General features: G+C 36.2%; 3 protein-coding genes across 6 annotated transcripts; all 3 read right to left on the reverse strand.

Annotated features, from left to right (window-relative positions):
- Positions 1-657: 657 nt before the first annotated feature.
- Positions 658-7041, reverse strand: LOC112501288. The gene is made up of 10 exons (XM_025105004.1): positions 6890-7041; positions 6197-6413; positions 5901-6058; positions 5665-5810; positions 5140-5202; positions 3471-3563; positions 2099-2260; positions 1555-1646; positions 1255-1421; positions 658-1150 (listed from the first exon to the last, which is right to left on the reverse strand). Exons 1-10 carry the CDS (start codon positions 7011-7013, stop codon positions 825-827), a joined length of 1548 nt encoding a protein of 515 aa, XP_024960772.1. The 5' UTR covers positions 7014-7041; the 3' UTR covers positions 658-824.
- Positions 7042-9846: 2805 nt separating this feature from the next.
- LOC112510575 (membrin-11-like) lies at positions 9847-13663 on the reverse strand. 4 transcript variants are annotated; one of them, XR_003068988.1, is made up of 5 exons: positions 12843-13663; positions 12276-12396; positions 12012-12161; positions 10611-10838; positions 10223-10511 (listed from the first exon to the last, which is right to left on the reverse strand). XR_003068988.1 is itself a non-coding variant. In XM_025116040.1 (4 exons), exons 1-4 carry the CDS (start codon positions 13088-13090, stop codon positions 10032-10034), a joined length of 681 nt encoding a protein of 226 aa, XP_024971808.1. In that variant the 5' UTR covers positions 13091-13663; the 3' UTR covers positions 9847-10031. The 4 variants fall into 4 exon arrangements, 3 of the variants coding, with proteins under 3 accessions (XP_024971808.1, XP_024971807.1, XP_024971809.1); XM_025116040.1 differs by lacking the exons at positions 10223-10511; positions 10611-10838 and adding an exon at positions 9847-10193; XM_025116039.1 differs by lacking the exons at positions 10223-10511; positions 10611-10838 and adding an exon at positions 9847-10211.
- A 77-nt stretch (positions 13664-13740) lies between these two features.
- On the reverse strand, positions 13741-20641 carry LOC112510565 (protein RRP6-like 2). Its single transcript, XM_025116033.1, has 14 exons — positions 19743-20641; positions 17566-17721; positions 17195-17353; positions 17030-17113; positions 16817-16896; positions 16682-16732; positions 16491-16599; positions 16300-16382; positions 15799-15844; positions 15517-15604; positions 15246-15415; positions 14915-15073; positions 14736-14837; positions 13741-14583 (listed from the first exon to the last, which is right to left on the reverse strand). The coding sequence occupies exons 1-14, from the start codon at positions 20481-20483 to the stop codon at positions 13885-13887; spliced, it is 2727 nt and encodes a 908-aa protein (XP_024971801.1). The 5' UTR covers positions 20484-20641; the 3' UTR covers positions 13741-13884.
- Positions 20642-22239: the final 1598 nt, after the last annotated feature.

Here is a 22239-nt window from a genome sequence, read left to right on the forward strand (position 1 = left end):
TTTTCATTTAGAAATTTCCTTCACAACTGTTGTTAAACGTTAATTTTCATTAAACATAAGTCTGAGGGTAAAATGGTAATTTTATGTCATTCAGACAGTTGATTCAGAACAGTTTCCAAACAACCTTTTTCTATCTGACACTAAACCATACAGAGTCTCTTAATCATTCTGACCACTTAATCATATTGCACTAAACCATTCAGCAACTGCCAAACAGCAAGGCTTTCATGATATAGTGTAAAATGAAATATAATTGTTTGGTAATTGTGTACAATGAAACTAGGGCTCTTAATGGTTAAGAGAGATCCAAGATACAAAATCATTCAGAGGGTTTTAAAACCATTAAGAGGCAGATTTTTTTTTTGCCAAACAAAATTCACCTCTTAACGATTCAAAGGTTACCTCTTAATGGAACTATTAAAAGATAAACAAACAGTCTCGAAACCGTTTTTACTGAATGGATGGAAGTTTTAATTCAATGAATAAAACATTGCTTGTGGTATGGGCTTCAATCTGTAAAGTCAAACCTAACCATCAACAGCTCTATCCAATTTTCAATCGTTTCCTTGTACATGCATCCAATCGATTCCAACTTTGACCTTTCTATTTTAACGTCAATACAAATTTAACATATTTGCGTAAAAACTACTCCATAAAGAATCAAGAAACATAAGCACTGTAAAACTATGGTAAACAAAAACTATACAGATGTTCTTGTAAAAATTCCTAATACGCTACAAACATCGTTATACGTTTTCCTTAGCAAATCAGTAGGTCAGTGATATTTAGCACCCTAATGTCATCGATTATTTTGTAAACCTTCTTCACTTACGCATTTGCCAGTTGAAAAAACCTTGCCCAGTTCCGCTCTGTTGCTCACACTCGTCTGTAGAATCTGAAGATCCGCTTGCATCTATATCCTCTGAACAATCTTCAGGGAGGAGTTTGATTCTATCCGCATTCTTGATGACCCAATCGGTGAATTCTGGAGAAGATGCCAATTCAGCAACCGACTGTCTCGTTGATTCCTCTGTGAATTCTTCCCATTCCTCCTTTGAGAACTTCTTCCTGTTAGGAGTCTTGTGAAACGTTGAGTAAACGTCACGTTGGCTTCCTGTTGACTCTGAATTGGTAGATGGGGAGAGCTTGCCTTCAAAGATCAAACAGGAACACGCAAAATGAATGAATATGAATGTGATATTTTACACAAGTACAACGGAAAAGGAAATTTTGGAAAGTAAAAGATGTATGTACTTTTGATGGGGGAGTTGGACCATGCGAAAGAGTTCCTTGTACCATTCCAAGGACTTCCCCAAGGGCTAATCTTTTTTGACCGGCCAAGGAATTCAGCCTGTCCATGCTTTGGGGTTGTTTGTTTACTCCAAGCCCAGAGATTCCCCCTTCCAGAATATGATCGATCCCTGCAAAAATTCATAGTAATTTGTTCTTTACCATATAAGTGGGACCTCTAACCAATCAGATTACAATGATACAATGCCTTCACTTGAATCAATTTAACTTGCAGGCAGAAACAAAGAGCAATGTAGAACTTACTGATCGGATCGTCTCTTCATCTTAGTGATCACATGATATAGTGTCAAACAAGACCCCACTGCCACCATCGCCAAAGGGGTGTCATTGGTGCTCTGAAAAAGAGAAGAAAACCTAAAAAAGTGAGTACAGTACATGGGTCAGAAGACAAAAAAAAACAGCACCAGATGATGATACGCCCACAGTTGGAGCTCTAAGCACACAGCTGAATACATAAAATAAACATCATATTTGACATGGTGTACTCCCTTCATCCAAAAAAAAAAAATTTAAGTCCAGTGAAGATAGGTAGTAGGTTTAAAAGTCCAAAAATGAATCACAGTAATTTTTTACATATAAAAAACCCATGTACCTGATGTAGGCAAAAAATAAATCAAACTATGAAAACCTAACTGAATAAACAAAAAACTAGAATCCCACGATTATAGTGATTCCAATTAAGAAGCTAGGGAAACAAATAGAACAACCAATGCATCAGATATAGAATTCATCAAACCATAAACTATCTTTGCAAATATGCAAGTTATAAATGAACAAAACAACCCACCAGGAAAATACATGTGACTGCAACAACACGAATGGACCATCTGATAAATTGAGCTACACCAACGTCAACTTCTCCATCTTCAGAAACAACATATCTCCGCACCAGCCAATATCCAAGAGCAGCTCCTAAGATAATGATTCCAAGCACAACAAAAACATAAACCTACAAGATTAAAGGTCATACACATTAAGTCAGTTTATCATGGCACTCATTTTAACAAAAGAGGACGTTCGACCACGATAAAACCATGTTCAAACTACATCATAAACAAAATATTTTCAGTTCTAGGTGAGCCGACTTTTACTTGCATACACAACAAGTCAGCTGCAAAAGGCCAAGAAAATAGTTGTACCAGAGTAAAGCATATCTTGGAAGAAGAAGTCGGGATGTACCAAAAAAAACCCAACAAAGGCACCTATAGAAGAGCTCACCGAAAATTTCTAGACTATCCACACAACTTTGCCCAGAAAATTTGTCTTCAAATGTGAAAAGATTTCATTTGCTTGAATTTCTTTTTATCAATCAATTAGCATAATAATTGCATGAGATTCTTGCTGATACCAATTATATCTTCCAACCGATTATGCCCACAGAACCATTCATTCGTTCCTTTAGAGCGAATACAAGATTTATATAAATATTCTTCCCAGATTTCCAATAAACATATTGAAAAGCACATTGGAGGAAAGATGGTCTGGATCTGTCTGTGTTTATGCAACCATACAAAACGAGAGACCTACCCTTTGACGTTTTGATCTCAAGGCTAATATTTTTCAGATGCCAAAGTAATAAGGAACTTTTTTGCAAACTGAACCAACATTAATTTATTTGTGATAAAGGTTACAAGCTAATGCAGGTAGCAATTTTCTAGCAAAAACCTTATAATCCCGTAACAATGTTGAGTTCTAATATCTGATGTAGTAGCATGTTTGAAATCCGAAGTCAAAGAGGAGCTCATTTCCATGACCAGAAGGAGGCACAGAGTAAGGGATGGAATCAGTAGCATCTTTCACGGAAGACTGTGTAGGAACTTTTGGATCAAGAGTTGTGTATACAACTTCATTCACAATGTGTGCAATTACGTAAACAGTGAAAACAAAGATGAAAATACATATAGATGCATCTTTCCACTGTAACTGTGAATATATACATATGTGTACTACACACTGCAATTGGCCAATTTCTAGTACATGTTAACATATGATGTACTGTGTTAAAGCAATCATAATAAGAGGTATTGGCACAAACTTATAAAGATGTAGCTTACCTCTGAAACTAAATTCTGTAATCTACAACACCATAATGATAAGAAGCAAGCAAGATAACACATTTTATTGCAAAGTAACCAAAAATGTAGAATGGAAGGACTTACTGGGTTCTGGACTTCTTTACTTATCCCAAAGTTTTGGAGAAATGAATTGAGGAATGCTGAAAGGTTTCGCGCCACAAAAGATCCTGCTCCAAGCTGAAAACATTACAAAAGACAAAGTAATAACAACACACATTTTGGAAACCACAAATGATCCTGGCTTCCCAAGTCTTATATATGAGTCGTTGGCATCATTTGAGATATCAAGTTTTGAAGGCCCAATAGACCCTTACGGCATCATTCACAGCAAAGCAAATATTGTCATTTTCCAATAATGAAAAGCTTTGATGTTAATTGCTAGACGATCTCTATGCTGATGTATACCCAATTAACCAAACTGACAGGCTGGGTATCTCAATTTATCACCACAAGTTATCGAGTTCCACTAAGATCACATCATATTTAACGTAAAGAGATGGATGACAGCGCCATACAGAATGAGAATGATATTTCCTTGGCATGCAGTTGTATAACAGTGATATGGTTTTCTCAAGACCTTTCTCAATAAAAAAAGATTTGAGAGGATCCTCATTTGAAATGTCAATAGGACATTAGGTCGTATTTGTCAGACCAAAAAGACTTGGCATACGCATACCACCATTCCTATTTTGTTCAGTTGACTTCAATGTCACCAGTTTTTAGCCTTCTTAACAACAGAACTGCATGGCATCCTGTGTCAACTGTTATCAAAGCTCTTAGAAGACTTATATGCGGTTACTCGTTACTGGAAGATTGATAGAAATTATAAAGGGCATGAAGTTACAAAACAGAAGATCAGAAATGAGGTCAAAGATTCCAACAAGGTGAGGAAAAGTTTTGTTCTTTCCATTTTTATAGGATGAAGTAGGGTGGTATGCTCCTACTATAAGTTTTTGACAGTATGGCAACTGGGTGCAAAGTCCCACGGTCATCTATCAGCATATGAGGACTTCAGTGTGGAAATAATAGAAGAGAGGAGGAGGAGGAGGAGAGCAGTGGAGAATTCAATTAGTTGAGTAATTCAATGGCTACAGGTGTATTAAACCTGAATATGACTATAGATAAGCAATTAAATGTAAGCACATGGTAACTCTAATGCATTTTTGACATACTGCTTATTCTCTGTTTTCTGTTTTAGTTTCAAATTAGTGTTAACTTTTAGGTCCCTTCCAATATCTTTTGTTGTTATCATCGAATTACGGATGCACCGAGCTACAAAACTGAATTGATCCCATAATCCCATCGTTGTCGCTCCAATTGCTACCATATATACATGCCAAGCACCGATGAGAAAATAATGTCTTTGCTCAAAATGCTCCCATAATAGATGCTGAGCTCGATGGATCTGTCGTTATTGCTCATTTGTTTTCGATATTTTATGATTCCCATTTCATGTTCAAAATGACATTGGAAAGTTCTCCATGCTCATATTGAGGGGGGATTTTAAAATATAGGGTATAACAGTATTTTCACTTTTTTTATATGGTGAGTGTTAGATTGGTATAAATACATGTGATGGATCTCTTTTGTTACAAGTTAATACCTTCTCATTTTTCATTCTCAGTGAAAGTGGAAATTACACGTCTTTATTTTAGCCAAATATTAAAAATTATCAGAAAAAAGATGTGTGTGTGTGTGTGTGTGAGTTTTACAACGCAAAAGTGAGGAACACTGTAAGAGGAAAAACACTTACCACTGAAGACATTATACCAAGGTAAAAGGCATTTCTCCTACCAGTTGGCAGCAATTTCCTTGCCTGTCCAGTGACCAACAATAAAAATAACATAATTAAAAAATCAACTACTAGAAAATGGAGGCGGAGAGGCAAAGATATAGCTAAGAATGGCATAAAAAATGAAAGAAAAATATTTCGAAGAAACAAATCTTTTCTCTAATCTAGTGGTCTAAAATCTATTTATTTCAGCTGATTTATCAGGGATTTCTGAAGAAGACTGACATAATGGGGATTTAAATTGTAAAATGGTGTAAATGATGTCCTAATTTCAACCATGGTATAATGGATTGGCAAAGTCCAGATTAATTTCATTGGATTGTATTCAAACAATATTTTTTTTGCAAAAAAAAAGGGGCAACGGTAAGCTATCAGTCATAGAATATTTAGGGAGTGGATTGGCAAAGTCCAGATTAATTTCATTGGATTGTATCATCTTGGTACATGAATGGACAATCTCATGCATAGGAAAAGAGAAACATGTACCTGATAAAGAAGTATGATAACAACAGCTAAAATTCCAATAGCCATAGAACTGGTATAATAGAAGGGAACCCATTCGCTGACAATGGGTGCCAGAAACAGTAAAACAAGGCCTCCAGCAAGCAATATGTAACGCCATCCCTGTTGCACTGCACACAACACAATGACCAAAAAAATCAAAACAAACAAAAAACAGATTTGAGCAAATAGAGAGAAATAAATACAGATAAACACCTGACCTTCATCAAGAGAGACAGTTACAGAACCAGTAACCACGTTATCAAATTTCACATCAACATAATTCTGAACATAAGGTGCCATCGTAGAACTCCATAACCCATTTTGAAGAGATCTCCATTCATCCTTTTCACACTGGCATAATCCAAGTGAAGAATTCCTGCAAGAAACTTAGTTAGAGAGACATATCCTCCGACCTTCATGTGTAAATCAGTATATGGAAATTCAGACATGATGGCATGAGGAGAGAAAAAAGCCAGAAAAAACTAGCAACAGGAATGAACCTGAGACCCATTACCCGTGAAAGCAAACTTGAATCCTGTTCTGCCATTGCTTAGGGATCAATGCCGAAGGGACCAATGTAAGCCGATACACACTTGCATAATGCTGGAGTTTCAATCGGGATATACCAGATACAGGAACACGCCCACAGTATAGAACGTCTTCAGATCCTTCAGAAGGGTCATTAATTGGTGCTGGAACGACATCTATGACTGGATTTTGCACATCAATGCCTGTGGTTTCAAGTGCTGATAATAGTTAGTATCATAATTTGAGGAGCATCCACCCAGCTATCCCCTACCATTGCTAGGCAAAAGGAAATTGTTATGGTAAAAACAACATGCCCATAATTAAGATTGTTTACATGTTCCTTATAGTGATTTTCCGCCTTTTTTTAAAACCAAAAAGACATCAACGAGGAGCATCGGGTGTTAGAAGTGGCTGTCATTTATATAACTAGATACTGAATATAAAATAAAATTGCAGGGATGGAACCCTAATTAAAAATCCTATAAACAATAGAACGAATGAAACTCTTAAATCAAACTTCAGTCAGACAGCAACTACGAACCACATATACCTCAATGCAAAATTGCTAACAACAATCAAGTTAAGAAATGATGCCAGATCACAAGGAAATGCGTTCTTCCCCGCATGTTTCTCAGATAAGCAAAAACCGCAAAAAGTAACATGAACGATCAGTTCGTACCTTGAAGTGAAGGGCGATTGTGGTCGAAGCAAAGTGAGATCCACAGGAAAGCATAGAAAATGCATAAGAGGACAAGAGTAGAAGTAGGAGTAAGAGTAAGAGCCGTGGTAGTAGCCATCGTCATTTCTCCTTGGACGAAGGAGAGAGCACGGGCCGTCGAACTCCCCCACACCCTCTATTTGTTATTAGCGAGTCCATGCCGCGTGTGGCGGCGCGTTGCGTCTCGGTTAAGGAAAGTCTATATTTTGGAATTTAAATATAATTTTGCGAGTCCGGAAACAATAGAATTAATATTTTATCGCTTATGCTGCGTTTGGTATATGAGACGGAATGAGACAAGAAAGGATAATTAGGACGGGATAAAATTTATCGTCCCATGTTTGGCATAGTATGTGAGAGAACAATAACTCACTGTCTCATGTTTGACGTGACATGCTATAGGGACAAAAACTGAAACAAGGTGGAACAACATGAGATAAAAGAGGTTTTTTCTTGTTCCACCAAAATAGGTGGAATAAGAATGGGACAGAAACTAAAATATTATTAATCTACCCTAGTTTGATATATAACCTTAATATGGTATTTGTTTTAATGGTCATCACCGCTAGTTTCGGCCGCCATCACCACTACTGGCAATCACCGGCGGCCACCTCCACCTCTATCTCCTCTTCCACTACAACAATATCCTCCACCACCTCCACAACCACCGTCCACCAAGTCCATTGCCATCTCTACCATAGTCGACCACCGACCACCACCATCCATTGCCATCGTCACTACCGCTGTTCGCCACCTTCAACTCCTCTACTGCAACAACCTCCTCTACGACCACCACCGGCCACCACCATTTATTGCCACCTCACCTCCACCATAACTACCACCACTATCTTCAGTACATCAACCACAACTATCTTCTCCACTGTTGTCAACCGCCACCACAATTTATCATCTTCATGTCCTTTATAACCACCGTGGTCCACCAAGCACCATTGCCTCTACCTCCATAACCACTGTCGGCCACCGACCACCATCGCCCGTTGCCACTACCATCGTTGGCCACCACCTCCACCGCCACCACTATCATCAATTGTATCAAAAAATTTATTCAAATTTGGTACAAATATGAAAATTATGTACAAATATTTATAAATTAAATTCATTAATTATTTACTTTATTTGTGTTAATGATAACTATTATATAATATTTAAAATCATCAAATAACTTTTGAGGGTAACTTGTCTAGTTTTGTTTCGTCCAGTCCTAGTTGTATCAAACACTAGACATACTCCTGCTATGTCTAGTCCTGTCTCGTCCAGTCATGTCTTGTCCAGCCTTACCCTCTTGTCCTGTTATGTCCAGTCATGTCTTGTCCAACCTTATTCTTCTCCATTTTTTAAATATGAATAGTTTTTATTTAACAAGTGACAGAAAATACTCTCTTAAGCATTTATTTTGTGATCATATCGTCCTTTCTCTGTATATTTACTTGTTAATCAAATAAGCGTATCAAGTTATGTGTCATCTGTATTTTATTAAAACAGTAAAACGAAAAATTTAAAATTTAAGAAAACAAAAACGTTTATATTAAAATCAAATGACGATGAATTGATTCTTTTACTAATTTTGTTATTATGCAAACAAAACTTAACTTTCAAGTCATAAATCATATCTCACATATACATCGGATCAATTTTGTCATGTTTGATCTAATTTCTTCAAAAAAAAAGTTCTTTAAAGAATGGTATCCATGATATTTAATACAAAAATATACTTAAATGTCATAATACCACTACATATATCTGCAATTGCAATTAGTATTCACAAATGTCGTATGACAATTATTGTTTTTTATTTTTTAAATAATTTATTTGAGAATACAATATGTTTGCAATTCCAACCTTGAGTTAGGAATTTGTAAAAGAAATTGAATCAAAATGCGTGTCAATTAGTGCCTAATTTTAGTTGACTTGCATGTTGTAGGGGCTGTTTGACAATTGTTGGTTTGGTGTAGAATAATTAAATGGTCAGAATGATTAAGAGACTTTCATGATATAGTGCAAAATAAAATATAATTGTTTGGTAATTGTGTACAATGAAATTAGGGCTCTTAATGATTAAGGGAGATCCATGATACATAATCATTCAGAGGGTTTTAGAATCATTAAGAGGCAGAATTTTTTTTTGCCAAACAAGATTCACCTCTTAACAATTCAGAGGTTGCATCTTAATGAAACTATTAAAAGGTAAACAAACAACCCCTTATTTGTCAAGGGCTCTTAAAAAAGCATCTTCAACAAAGGTTCTTTTAAAATTAAGATTTTTTTATACCTTGTGTATAATATACCTTGTGTATTTTTTTATTATTACAATTCAGAGGTTGCATCTTAATATACCTTGTGTATTTTTTTATTATTACATCACTTTCAAGTTATCAAATTAAGATTTTTATTGTTACGTCACTTTTTAAGTTATCAAATTAAGAGCTCGTAGAAATATCCACAATAGTAGGTTCTTATAGAACTTTTTTGTGGGTCTTATATATTTTTTCAACATCAATCATTATTATATATTTATAAATAAATATAAAATGTTCAATTTAAAACATATTAAAAAAACATACAAAATTATCACTTGACATCAACTTCAAGGTAAGAACCAAAGTTCTTGTATAAAAACTCAAAAGGGTGAGGTTCTTATAAGAACTCCCCACAATGTTGGTTCTCGTAGAAAGCTGCACTTTCTGCTTATAATAACCTTACGTTAGAGATTGCTCTAATACTTTATGCAATCTAACACTTTATGGCTTTATTTCGGCACCGTATAATAAACTCAATGAGATGTTTCAGGAGCCTAAAATAAAACTGGCAGCATGGTAAAATGAAATGATGGCAATGAACAAATGGGTACCTTTTGGCTTAAACTGAGCCAAAAAACAAAGAAGCATTTCAACATTTCATGGGACCAAAGAGCATACACTAATGGAGTACCTTTAGAAAAGAGTTGGACAGTACAATGAAGCTATTATGATTCTACAAAAAAATGATTTCTTATCAACCAAAATGCCATTTTAGTATAAAAAGCAAGATAAGGGGGAATACACAACAAAGGCTAGTTCAAGTTCGAGAATGGAGAAATAACAGATCACCTAGCCCATCTCAAGAAAGCAATCACTATGATGAATGTGAGGATCATGCCAGCATATTTAATCCATTGATCAACTCGATTCCGCCTCTCAATGATCCTCAATACAGAATTTGATAGCCCCAGAGTGTTGAGCACATCCAATGCTTTCCTTTGAGCTCCCTGCACAAATAATCCAATCTTAGTGAAGTTGATCATCATGTCCACAAATCTAAATCCAGATTCGGAAAGAAGACCATCAGGATTCATTTAGAAACCAGATATATTGTACTGTAGAAGTTAAACTATACAAATAGGTATTCAACTGGCGATACAGGACCAAAGCTGGTGGCTAGTTGACGAAAGAAAGATCATACGTCCCACTGATTTACTTCACCATGGACTGGCATTTATGCCACATGGCAATGGGGTGTTTACTTTGCCAGTAATTAAAGGAATTTTTATTTTTTAGCTTTTGAACATCTATTTATCAGCATACTCCTGCAATAGAACAACAAGGCACCATTGGTAGCGTTTTCAGAATTTAATTTAAAGATCAACTGGTGGCAGGTAGGGAATCATGTATAGAACTGAGTTTACCTAGGAGACAGCATAAAAAGGCCTAAGAAATAAAGATTGGCTAACAACCACCTCCCTGGCACAATTCCACATAAAAAGGCTTTAATGTCGGAGCCTCGGAGGTCCCCGGGGTAAAGGAGCACAATATTAAAGATTGCAAGTTGAAAACGGGTTCTTTGCTAAATGCTTACCATGCTCGCACTAACAAGGGCCCAAAAAGATGTTTTTGGCAGTGATTTCATAAAGATGCTGAAAACAAAGTGGAGGTTATGATAAATATGGCATGAAAGGAATCCTAGAACTAACAAGACACAGAAGAAAGAGGATTTTATAAAATAAAGAAGCACAGAAACAGTGAATAGCTTCTGACATGGTAAAGACTAGAAAGTAATCCAGTAAAGATGATCTATTTTGAAGCTCTGATAACCAAAGAGCTGTGTTTGTGAGGATATGAAGAGTTTTCAGAAACATAATGTTTATAAGGAAGTTCAGCTGTGATGACTAAAGCATCTAGCCAAGTAACTAAAAATAGAAATATGTTTTTTTCCATTTTCCCTCCAAGAAACCCTTTAGAAGCCAAACTGACAATGTGAATCATTGAGTGGGAGAGAGAGAGAGAGGTGGGTCTTCAGTCTTCACCAACCACACATTGTGTATTTAAACAAAAGAAAAGTAAACAAGCAAGGAATTGACATTCAGCCGAACTTGATCCAAGATTTAGCAGTAGCAGCAACCTCAAGAAGAGGAGTGCAAAAAGAAACTTGGTACAAAGTTATAAACTAGGGTTGGAATTGTACAAAGCTCAAGTTGATTGCTCTCTAGCCTCCATCCACACCAAGAATGGAAAGTGAATAAGAAAGTATAAACCTTATGATGTCTAATCATCGGTCTTATTGCTATTTGCATTTATGATAAAGAATGAGCACACTATTAACTATTAGCTTGAGGGCTCAAAGTATCATTATTCATAATCAACGGAACATAAAAGACTCACTATTCTGAGCATGTGGAATCTAATTTTGGCATCTTCAAATAAGTAGTAGTTGGCAGTTTATATGGACCAGAAGAAGTATTTTTATTATTGTATTTGTAACAATATGTCGACATTAAAGCTTTCTTCTCAAAACATAATAGGTCTAGCAAACAGATAGTATCCTATCTTTATGTAAGTAGAGAAGAACCAAAACTTTACGTGAAATGCTATATAGAACAGAGAACACAAGCTTGACATCTTTGACGCCAATGATAAATTATTAGGATATTATATGCATCCAGTTAAACTTTGTCTGATATAGGCTGCAGTTGCTATTCAAGAAGAATATCATCCACTGCTACAGTTGCATTTACAAAAAACTAAGATGACTGGAGGGGGAAAAAGTATATGTGTGTACATTTAAATGTAAATGAAAATGTTAGGAATACCTTCAAGCGGTCTCTTTGTTCAGAGTATTTAGCAAGAATGGCTGCTCCAGTTGCAGATGCCTCTTCCAACATCCGAGAGGAGTTACGGGCAGACTGCATTGCTTGTGCCTCCTCATCAAAAATTCGCAAAACATGAGATGATTCCCCATTCTGAACCACAATTAAAATAAATGCATAGTCGCAATCAGAGATGCTGACAACGTATGAACTAACTTATTGCTCAAAACATTAAGGGTAACACAGTAAATAAGATAATTTACATACAGCTCTTCCAAGCAATTCTGCCCTCTCTTGTGCTTCTTGCATCCTTCTTTGATGTCGCTGCATATACCTATCTAAACTTTCTCTCAAAGACTCAGCCTCTTCGGCTACTTGCTCCACTTTTCTGCCAGAGTTCACCATGTTATCAATGCTTTACCAAATCCAAAATTGAGATCATATTTCACGATCCTCTCCCATTAGTCTCTCAAATAGTTGTCATCATCTGTGTTTGAAAGGTCTTGCTCGTTAAGTGTCAATCTTCATTTCAAAGCTCTAAATCTATGGTTTCTCTACATTCTGAGTACGGATTTTCCGCACCAGAAGGTTACATGATCGCCAGACTTCATCAATGATGCTTATTTTTGGCCCAAATACCCTTGTTTAGAAGGCAGCATGATAATTTTGTACAACTAGCTTACGGTGATAAGCTACCGCTATGTCCCACTTCCTGCTAATTTGACATTAAACTCCAACTCGATCCAACAGAACGAAAGGTAAACGGAAATTCAGATCACATATTTCACAATTTAAGCGATAATCTTGAACAACAAGAAACACTAGGAAACGAACCTCTTCCAGAGATCTCTCTGGGGCTTTGACGCAATGGATCGCCAAAGTCCATCCATCTCGGAACAAAGAGTTTGGATTTGAGCGACATCCCTCCGGACGGCAACTGATAGTTCCGGCGAGTCGACGGCACCCGCCGATGAAGAAAACTCAAGCCGCTCGAGCCTCTCCAAATCATCTCTAGTTTTCAACAACAACCGCCTGGATCTCTGATACAGCTCCGATAGTGTCCCTCCTCCTTCCAAAGCCATAGCGAACGAGGAGGAGGCCGGTGATGAAAGCGACCAGCGGAGATATGAAAATGTTACACTTTAGTCCTTTCCTGTAAGATAATGATACCTTACCTCCTCTCATGCTCTCGTAAACTTGTCAAAGCAACAAGATTACCCAATAACTTTGTATTCAGCTTAAAACATGAATCCCTGTGAAATTATTTATCCATATGGGACGACAGGTGTCCCATTTGTTCACGAGACAATTATCAATGAATTACGTAACATTCATAATGAATATAGTAACAAGTGCATATTGGTTATGAACAAGAATAAATGAAGACACATGTCGCATTCTCCTTTGTAACCTAGTTAACAACGGAAAAGAGGTTTGCAACAAGATCTTTAAAAGATCAAGAAAATAGTCGAATCATAAGTGATTTTACACTAAAATCACAAAGTAATTCACGCTACTTTGCATACCCTTCATTGATCGTTCATGTAAATCACATTAGACGAAGGATAGTATAAGAATAGGAGTTAAAGATAAGAAGCGTAAAAAATGATCTAGACCCTTGAATTACGCTTGATACGGAAAATTGTACGATCCACAGAAATCACAAAAAACCGAAGATGCATATGGAGGATTAACAACAAAAAGAGCATGAAAATTGACGATGGTTGATCAAAGGCAAAATCCCATCGAAATCAACTCCAAAGAAACCCGATTCAAATAACTTTGGATGTTCATTTTGTCAATCAAGTTTCTTTGGTGAAAGTTCATAAAAGTTCCTACATAGAATCAAACAACATGATGTCTCCCCASRCAACATTCACCGGAAARTTRAACTCCRGTTACYRGTTGCYGGAAAAGCCTGRMGCYGCCTACCYAGCTRGAAATCTCYGCTTCTTTCACCAGCAGYRRCRTTTTTYCGAGCACCACCACYCGCCTTCTTCCTTTCAYGCTTACCTTGTTTACCATCTYCCYCTTCGGACCCATCTRAACCATCTTCCCCGAACCTCACTTCTTTCCTAGCCGCTGCATAATCAAACGGTGTCACCTTAACCAGCCCCGCCGAACTTTCATCCTCCTGGTGCGACTTTCTTTTCTCATCAGCAGTCTTTACGCACTTCTGGAAGCTCGATGATAGATCCGACAGTGACATGGTCTCCTCACCTGCATCTTTTTCTTCCCCCTGATTCGGTTCATCAGAACAAGAATCGGAATCCAACAATATCACATTGTCTTCATCTTCCTTCTTGGTCTCGGCGCTCTGATCATCAGCAGCCATTGAGTCTGCAGCACTCGCCGGATTCTCGTCCTCGGCATCAGAATCAGATTCCAGCAAAATGATGTCGTTTTCCGGTTTAGAGCTTGGTGTAGCTGGCAAAACTTTAGGGGGTTCTTCAACATTTGAAATTTCTTGAGATTTAGCGGATTCCTTCACCGAAGGCTCAGGTTTATTGGCAAAAGAATGAAATGGGAGGTACACAGAAGATTTGATCTGTTCGACCTTAATCTCCTCCGTTGCCTGTAACCATAACGAAGATTAACCAATCTATTTGACTCATGGCAAAATGTCTAAAATAACCTTCAACAATAACAAAATAACATAATCTTGACTACAAAGATTAATACAATCAACAGACTAACATAAGAAACAAATTTCAAACATCTTTTCACCTTTGATTCAACATTGAACTTCCTCTTTCCTGCTGTGTTTCCGAACATCGCTCCAAAGGCACGACTTGGCTTCTTCTGAACCTCGATACTTACTCTGGAAGACTGAAACAAAAAGCACGCACTTTTTACTAAAAAGAACGTCAAGAGATGGATTAAAAGAAAGAGAGCCAATAGCATACAGAAGAGCCGTCCAATTTATTGTTTTGGTTTACTCCAGCAATAAAATTTCCGACTTCTTTTTCAAAAGAGTCGCCTTCAGTAGCATTACTAATACTTTCGCTTCCTGCAACTTCTGCTGTTTCTTCAGCATTAGCAATTTTAGCATTTCGTGCAGCCACCTGCACAATTTTACCGTCGTAACTTCATTACTTCAAATAAAACTTACATATTTGTCTCGGGTTTTCCTTCTTTTATGTTATACCTTATTAGGGTTTCCAAAAAGATCAAAACTTCGAAAGCAGATTATCAAGATTCACATGATTTTAAAGAAAAAGATTCATAAAAGTTCACCATTCTAATGTGATCTTCCTTCAGTTTCTTGGCAGCCTCTTCAAATTCATCTGCATTCTGCATAGAATGCCTGATTACGCTAACAACAGAACCAAGGTTGCGCTCAATATACGGGTGTCTGGACTTCATTACGTGACGCAATTTCCCAGGTGTCACCGGCATTTGCTTTGCTTTACAAAGAAAAGGTAGATATGTACAATAAGTTAATATTAACAGTCGAAAAGAAACAACTTTTAAAGATCATGGTTAAAAGAAAAAAAGAGCAATTTACCAACTTCAATAAGAACTTTGTTAGGCAATATATAACCGGTACTTTCATCTTCTGAACGAGCAATAACGTCTCTCCACTCATAAAGTCCCTACATCCCGTTAGAAAAAAGAACAATTGAATTCAATAATATTTCTTGTATCCAAGCTGGTCCACACGACATCTAAGCCTACAAAAACTGAGCCTGTACAAGCCTAACTTTCATGGGCCCAGAGCCAAGTAAGCTCGGGCACAGTTCGGCTAGAACAGGGGCACGACAAACTAACATAAATAGCAACGACTTACTGCAACAATAGCAACTTGTTGACTGTTGAGATCAGCAGCAGGCAACCTGAATCAGCAGCAAAAAACAAATGCCCTTTATCGGTAAATTTTCATAATGAGCTAACACGCATATATATATATATATATATATATATATATACTTAGAGAGAGAGGGAGGTTCAGGGGAAAACCCTAAAAAGTTGAAAAACTGAGGAACACCTTGGTAAACCATTCATCTGGAAAGTATGCACATGTGCATACAAGTAATTGAAGTTGTTTTTGGTTTTATGCACGTGTGCATGTTATACACATGTGCATACCGGACAAATTGCTTCCAAATATTACTTGTATGCACATGTGCATACCGTCCAGATGAACGATTACTAGGGTGTTACTCAGTTTTTCATTTTTTTTGCGGTTTTCCCCTGAACCTGACCCTCTATACACACACATACACATATATATATATGTGAATATATCACAATCAAGTTGTGAAGATTTGAAATCATAAAAAGGACTTGCCCATAAATGCTTTGATACGAGTTCTCTGTCAGCATCTCTTTCTGATAGAGCTGCATGCATAGATCATAACTGCGTTGGTATACCTGAAAACCGATAAATCATTAAAATTAATGAAATCACAAGAAATAAGAAGATGAGGAACTAGATAGTTTTCACTATATATATATATATGCATATATATTGAAGTGTACCTCTACAAGAGGTGCTTCAGGACAGTCCGGATCTGTTGATGAAAAAAGCAACTTTCTTCTCATAACATCATATATATACAGAAGATAATGTGTGTCTTCTCTAGCATATCTGTTAAAATAAAAACAAACGTGACGAAAAATGTGCAAAAATGAATGGCACGGGCAACTTTGCAATAAAACAACTAGTCTACCTCAGCATTTCATCAGTCAGTGGACGCAATCGCCAATCCGCATTTTGGTATCTGCAAGAAATTGAAAATTAAATCAAAAATGAAAAGTAGTAATAATTGCTATGGTCTACGTATAAATGGATGAAAGATACATACTCTTTATTTGCGGCAACCTCACAATAGTATCGCAACAGATACTCTAGAGAATTCCTCTCCAATTTTAACACCTTCGAGGCCTACATGATTTCAAATCCACAATCACATCAAGTCAACCCCAAGAAGGTAGAACACAAAGGATATAGTTGACTTTTATTTTAGATATCTTTCAGATGGACGCAAAACAAGAAGGGAGTTGAGATGAAAGATAACCTGTCCAGTATCAAACATATTGCAAACATATATGCCAAAGTCCCGCTGCAGCCATATAATATCGCGATCGGCTCCATGCATAACCTGATGGTTTGTAGTGTTATAGAACAGCTGAATATTTGTTTACAACCTTTTGGTAGATATTTGCATCAAGAAAGAGATTACCTTTCTTTTGGTAGGATCTTTAAAAACCTCTCGCAGATAAGGACCAATGTGGATTCGTAGTTTCAATGTATCCACGATAAAATCTTCCGTTCTTGTAGATATTTGCATCAAGCAAGTCAAACCTTGAAAAGATCGATATTGATTGTGTTCCAAATCAACCTAAAGAACACCAAATGATATATTAACCATGTATACATGTTGGAAATGAAATTCTTTTATTTTATTGTTACTGAAGGGTGTTTTGGATCATTTTAACCGAAAGTGCATTTCAAATATCAAGTATAATACAATAAAAAAAATCCATGTCCTTCATAAAGCAACGCATTGACCATATCAATCCATAAAACATAAAATGCTGCCATAGAAATTACCGCAAATTCATTGGCATCACGCAATTTAGCAGCTAGCTCCTTCAAATCTTTTACTTCTTGTACGTGCTTGAACGATGTACTTTCCACCGGAGGTGGTTTTACAAGCTCTACATCGCTTACCGTCTTATCAATGAAATCCATGATCGAAAGTTTCTCCTACAGATACATGAGAAGTTAATTGACATTCAATCTTGATTATTTCTACGTGGATCAAACAATGGAACCCACAATAACATCTTTTCTCAAAGATATCAGTAAGACTCACAAAATAAAATTGCTAAATGGCTCAAATGAATAGGTCCCAACTTTTTTTTAAGAATATGACATTCAAAACCAAACAGATCATTTTTTTTTTCTTTCATTGGACTATTTGGAGAATCAGTAGATGCAATATAACATTCATCACGATATCAACGGGACCTACAAAGTGAAATGCTAAACGGCTACGAACAAGGGGGTAACATTTAAGAAATATAAGTTCAAGACCTAACAGATTCACTAAGCTCCCACTCATGACTACGCACGAGTTACATAGCAATGAGTATGATTTGTTCCTAACATCATTTCTTTCATGAAATCGCTTGAAAACCTTAAAAAAATTGTTTCTTGCACAATATCAATGCGACCCAAAAAAAGAAAATATTATAAACAGATAGGGAAGCATTCTTTGTAAAAATAAAATGTTCAAGAGCAAACGCATACACTAACACCAGGCCTCTACCCAGATCTATATATAACAAATTAAAGAGCAATCAGTTGAATGTGTATCTACCATTCTTTCTTTCATGGAATCACCTGGGCACCTAGAATCAAAGTAAATCTAACGAGCCACAATAACATTTTTATATCTTGTGGAGCACCAATAGGGCCCACAAAGTGAAATATTAAATAGCTAAAATGAACGGGGCCTTGCATTGTTTTCAAGAATATGAAGTACAATGGAGAGTTATATGCTGTGTTGGGGAAGGATGAATAGGTCCCGAAAAGGAATCTATTTACTCATGATTATACATAACAAGTTAGGGATTAATCAATATAATATGTTCTTACCATTCTTTGTTTCATGGAATCACTTGGAAATCTACAATCAAAATAAAATTGAAGACACACACTAATATATTTGTTTCTAAATGGACTCGCTAAATGAAAATGTTAAGTTGCTCAAATGAATTAAGAACCATTCTGATGGGAATCCAAGAACCGAAAAACAGAGATTGATGGCAAGCTTGAGGACGTGATTTCTAGGATACATGGACCAATGACTCATGCAAGAAAAAAGAAGATGCAAGAGGCCCTATAAACTTAAATTGTGTCAGCCCACTCTAAGGAAGCTTTAAAAAAATCCAAGACCACATGCCCACTTTGATCAACATTGTGTAATTTTGAAATGTTGGCTTTATGACATTAAGACCCATTTTGTAAGCATAGTTAGAGAGGTATGCCGGAATTAAAGGAAGTCTCTGAATAATTAAGAGAATGACTGATATTGGAAGTCGGGTTGAATTCATGAAGGGGGTTAAATAGATCGATTAATGGTTTTTATGTATTATTAAAAGGCTAAACTTTTACCTATAAATAGGTGGTGTGGGCAAGCTTTATAAGCATCGTATTTGAAATCATATAATTTGTGAGGTTTATTCCTTTCAATTGTTAGTTCTCGTGATTGAACTAATTTGGGCATTGCAAGACTAATAATGTTTGCAATTACTTACTTTCTTGTGATTTAAAGGTGCTGATTTTACATTATCCAGTATTCTTGGGTTCAAACAACTAAGTCTTCCTCCAAGATTTGGCATCAGATTATTTGCAAGAACAAAAAAGGTCAAACACTTCACTAGATCTCTACTCATGATCATGCATAACAAGTAAAAGACAATCAGTTTAAAGTGTTCTATGGAATCGCTTACAAATATGAAATCAACCTATAAGTTAGAGACCTAGAATAACATCCCCATTTCTTAGGCAAAATCAGAAGACCCACAAAATGAAAATGTTAACAAGTGCCCAACATTTATTTTCAAGATAGAACAGATTCTTTAAGCTTCTATTAGTGATCATCCATAAAGTGCAAAATGTGCTTCTATCATTCTTTATTCTATTGGAGCATTTGGGAAACCTACAACCAAAGTAAAACTATAATAATAATAATAATAATAATCATGATAGAAGTAACTTACCAATGGGTGTATAAACTTGGACCCATCTTCACTTCTCTCCAACCAAACATGTTCAAATGGCTGGTTAGAATTGTTGACCAGTATCTTGTACTCATCCTGTGGCCTCCTAATTGATGCTATATGAAACGAAACTTTCGCCTTTGGTGTCCCCATCGCATTACTATCCCTGGAAACAACCTTCACAGACGATGAATTACCCAGATTATTATCACCACTACTACTTGTAATGCTATTGTTAGCTAGTAAATCTTTATCAAACACTTTCTTTTTCCTGCCCTGAACCAACTGAAACCCATCCTCATCCATTGCATTCAAAACCCTAACACCTGTTTCCTCTTCTTTATTTCTGATCTTCTTGAACTCATCAACAGAAGCATCAAACCTTTCAAACAGCTCGTCGTTAAAATTAACTAACCAATCATAAGCCTCATCATCATCATCAAGATCACCATTAGGAAAGCCCGTCTGCTTTTTGCCCCATAATTGCTCGGCTGATGACCCAATTGTTTCAAGAATAGAATGGGAGTTTTTAGCGATTCCTTGAATTGGGATCTTGAATTCTTCAAAGTTGAAGTAGAAATGAAAATCTTTATTGCATGGAATGCCTCTTACAGACCCGGATAGCTTTGATATTGAAGAAGAGAAGGAAGGGATTTTTGTGGTAGAAGACAAGTGTCTTAATGCTTCAGCTTTTGCTGATGATTTTTGGGTTTGGGCTTCTTGGATGAGCGATGGATCCATATCTGAATCTTGATGAAGAAAATCTGTTTCGGAAGAGGGTTTTAATTAGGCCATTGAAAGAGAGGGGTTTTGGGGGGGAGAAACGTTAGGCGGTTAGGGTTTAGGGATCCTTTGTAATGTTGAGGGAAGTGAAGAACGTGTGTTTTCTCGCAGCAAATTTCTCCTTTTAGGGCAGGGGAGAATGAAACAAGGATGAGATGGAAAGCATTGGGCATAAATTTTGCGTTTTCTTGTTTAATTTAATGGATTCTAAAATTACTTTTACTTTTTAACCAATTTAATATTATTTTGTATTTTTTTTTTAAAATTATATTGAAACAAAATAAAATATCAATTACATATTTATATTTTTATAATCATATTATTTTTATTAAATTTAATCAAATTTAAATAACATAGCTAAATTATAATGACTCTGAGGATACATTCTTTTTAAAACTCTTCAAATCGTAAAATCACTTGAGAATTAGTGCATCATTTGTTATATTATATGATTTTTTTTTTCAATAGCTATAATTTAATATAGTGATTAATGTATATTTGTTTTACAATATGTTTGTTTCATATGTATTTGATTTATAATGTGAATTTTAGTTTAGTAACATTAGACTGTTAATTATAAATCAAACAAAGTCTTAATATAATACAAACATTAGACTGTTAATTATTATTCAAGATACAATAAAATGCTTAATTTCTTGAATCGGTAACATTTATATCAATACATTGTAATAATTGACGATATATAATAAATAAATTTCAATTGAAATATTATTCTTACGAACAACCATTAAAATATGAAGAGTACTTGAAACATATCTTTTTTTATTATTATTAACTTGGATATCTAACCCGCTATGCGAGCTGACTAACCTCAGGATGACCATCTGCTTTGCAGATAGCTCGGAGTCACCGCATTTGAATCTCCTAGCCACAAGGGGATTTTTATTCCTCCTTGGATTTGAACCTGAGACCTCCTGGTACTTTTGACCTTTGGAGTCAATCTCAAACCAATCAGACATCACCCTTGTGGTTAGAAACGTCTCTTATGAACAACCATTAAAATATCTTCAGTAATTGATGTTGATCAGTATTAATTGTAACAAAAATAGAGTTCTGCTATTAGAATGAGTGTATTTGGAGTAAGGGTTGGGTCCACGTGAGATCAACCTATTCGTGAGACCCGTAAAACGATAAAGGCTTTCGTCTCGGTAGGTGTATTATTCTACATTTTCCCAAAAGAACATTCATTCATTTCTTTCTTCCCCGTCGACCAAGGGGGAGAGAGAGAGAGAACATAACAGAGAGTGCTTCTCGGGGAGGAGCACGAATCTCCCTAGTGTAGTGTTGCCTTTCTGCCCTTGCTCAATTTGGGTCAKACCTGGATGCTGCGACTCAGGCATTACTCAATAGAGGTGCAAGGCTTATATGGATTTCAAGTCGGGAATAGAGCTGTGACTTATTCGGCGCTATATCACAATTCATTCATTCTCGGGCATAGCTGTTCACGAAACGTGGCATGGGACATCTGTCGGCGGCGGGTGGCAGGAAGGGTGGTACTAAATTGAATTGAGTCCCGATATCCTTCGAAAGTACCTTTTGATAACCTTTTCTCATACTTGAAATTTTACAGCAAAATATTATGAAGGTAAAAAATACTTTGAACTTTTACAACAAAAATATTGTGAAGGTTACTTTTACAATGTTTTGTTGTGAAAATTTAGTGTCATTTAGGTGGTCTCATATGTCACACGAA

Source organism: Cynara cardunculus, assembly GCF_001531365.2.
Source record: "Cynara cardunculus var. scolymus isolate 2C chromosome LG 1, CcrdV1, whole genome shotgun sequence".
Lineage (NCBI taxonomy): Eukaryota > Viridiplantae > Streptophyta > Magnoliopsida > Asterales > Asteraceae > Cynara > Cynara cardunculus.

Coding starts and splice junctions, on each gene's coding strand:
- LOC112501288 (XM_025105004.1), bottom strand. CDS start 7,013: ATGACGATGGCTACTACCACGGCTCTTACTCTTACTCCTACTTCTACT. Junction 5,811..5,900: donor AACTGTCTCTCTTGATGAAG/GTCAGGTGTTTA, acceptor TGTTGTGTGCAG/TGCAACAGGGATGGCGTTAC. Junction 1,422..1,554: donor ATGAAGAGACGATCCGATCA/GTAAGTTCTACA, acceptor GAATTTTTGCAG/GGATCGATCATATTCTGGAA.
- LOC112510575 (XM_025116039.1), bottom strand. CDS start 13,090: ATGGCTTTGGAAGGAGGAGGGACACTATCGGAGCTGTATCAGAGATCC. Junction 12,397..12,842: donor CAGAGAGATCTCTGGAAGAG/GTTCGTTTCCTA, acceptor GAACTCTGGCAG/AAAAGTGGAGCAAGTAGCCG. Junction 12,162..12,275: donor CAGAATTGCTTGGAAGAGCT/GTATGTAAATTA, acceptor ATTGTGGTTCAG/AATGGGGAATCATCTCATGT.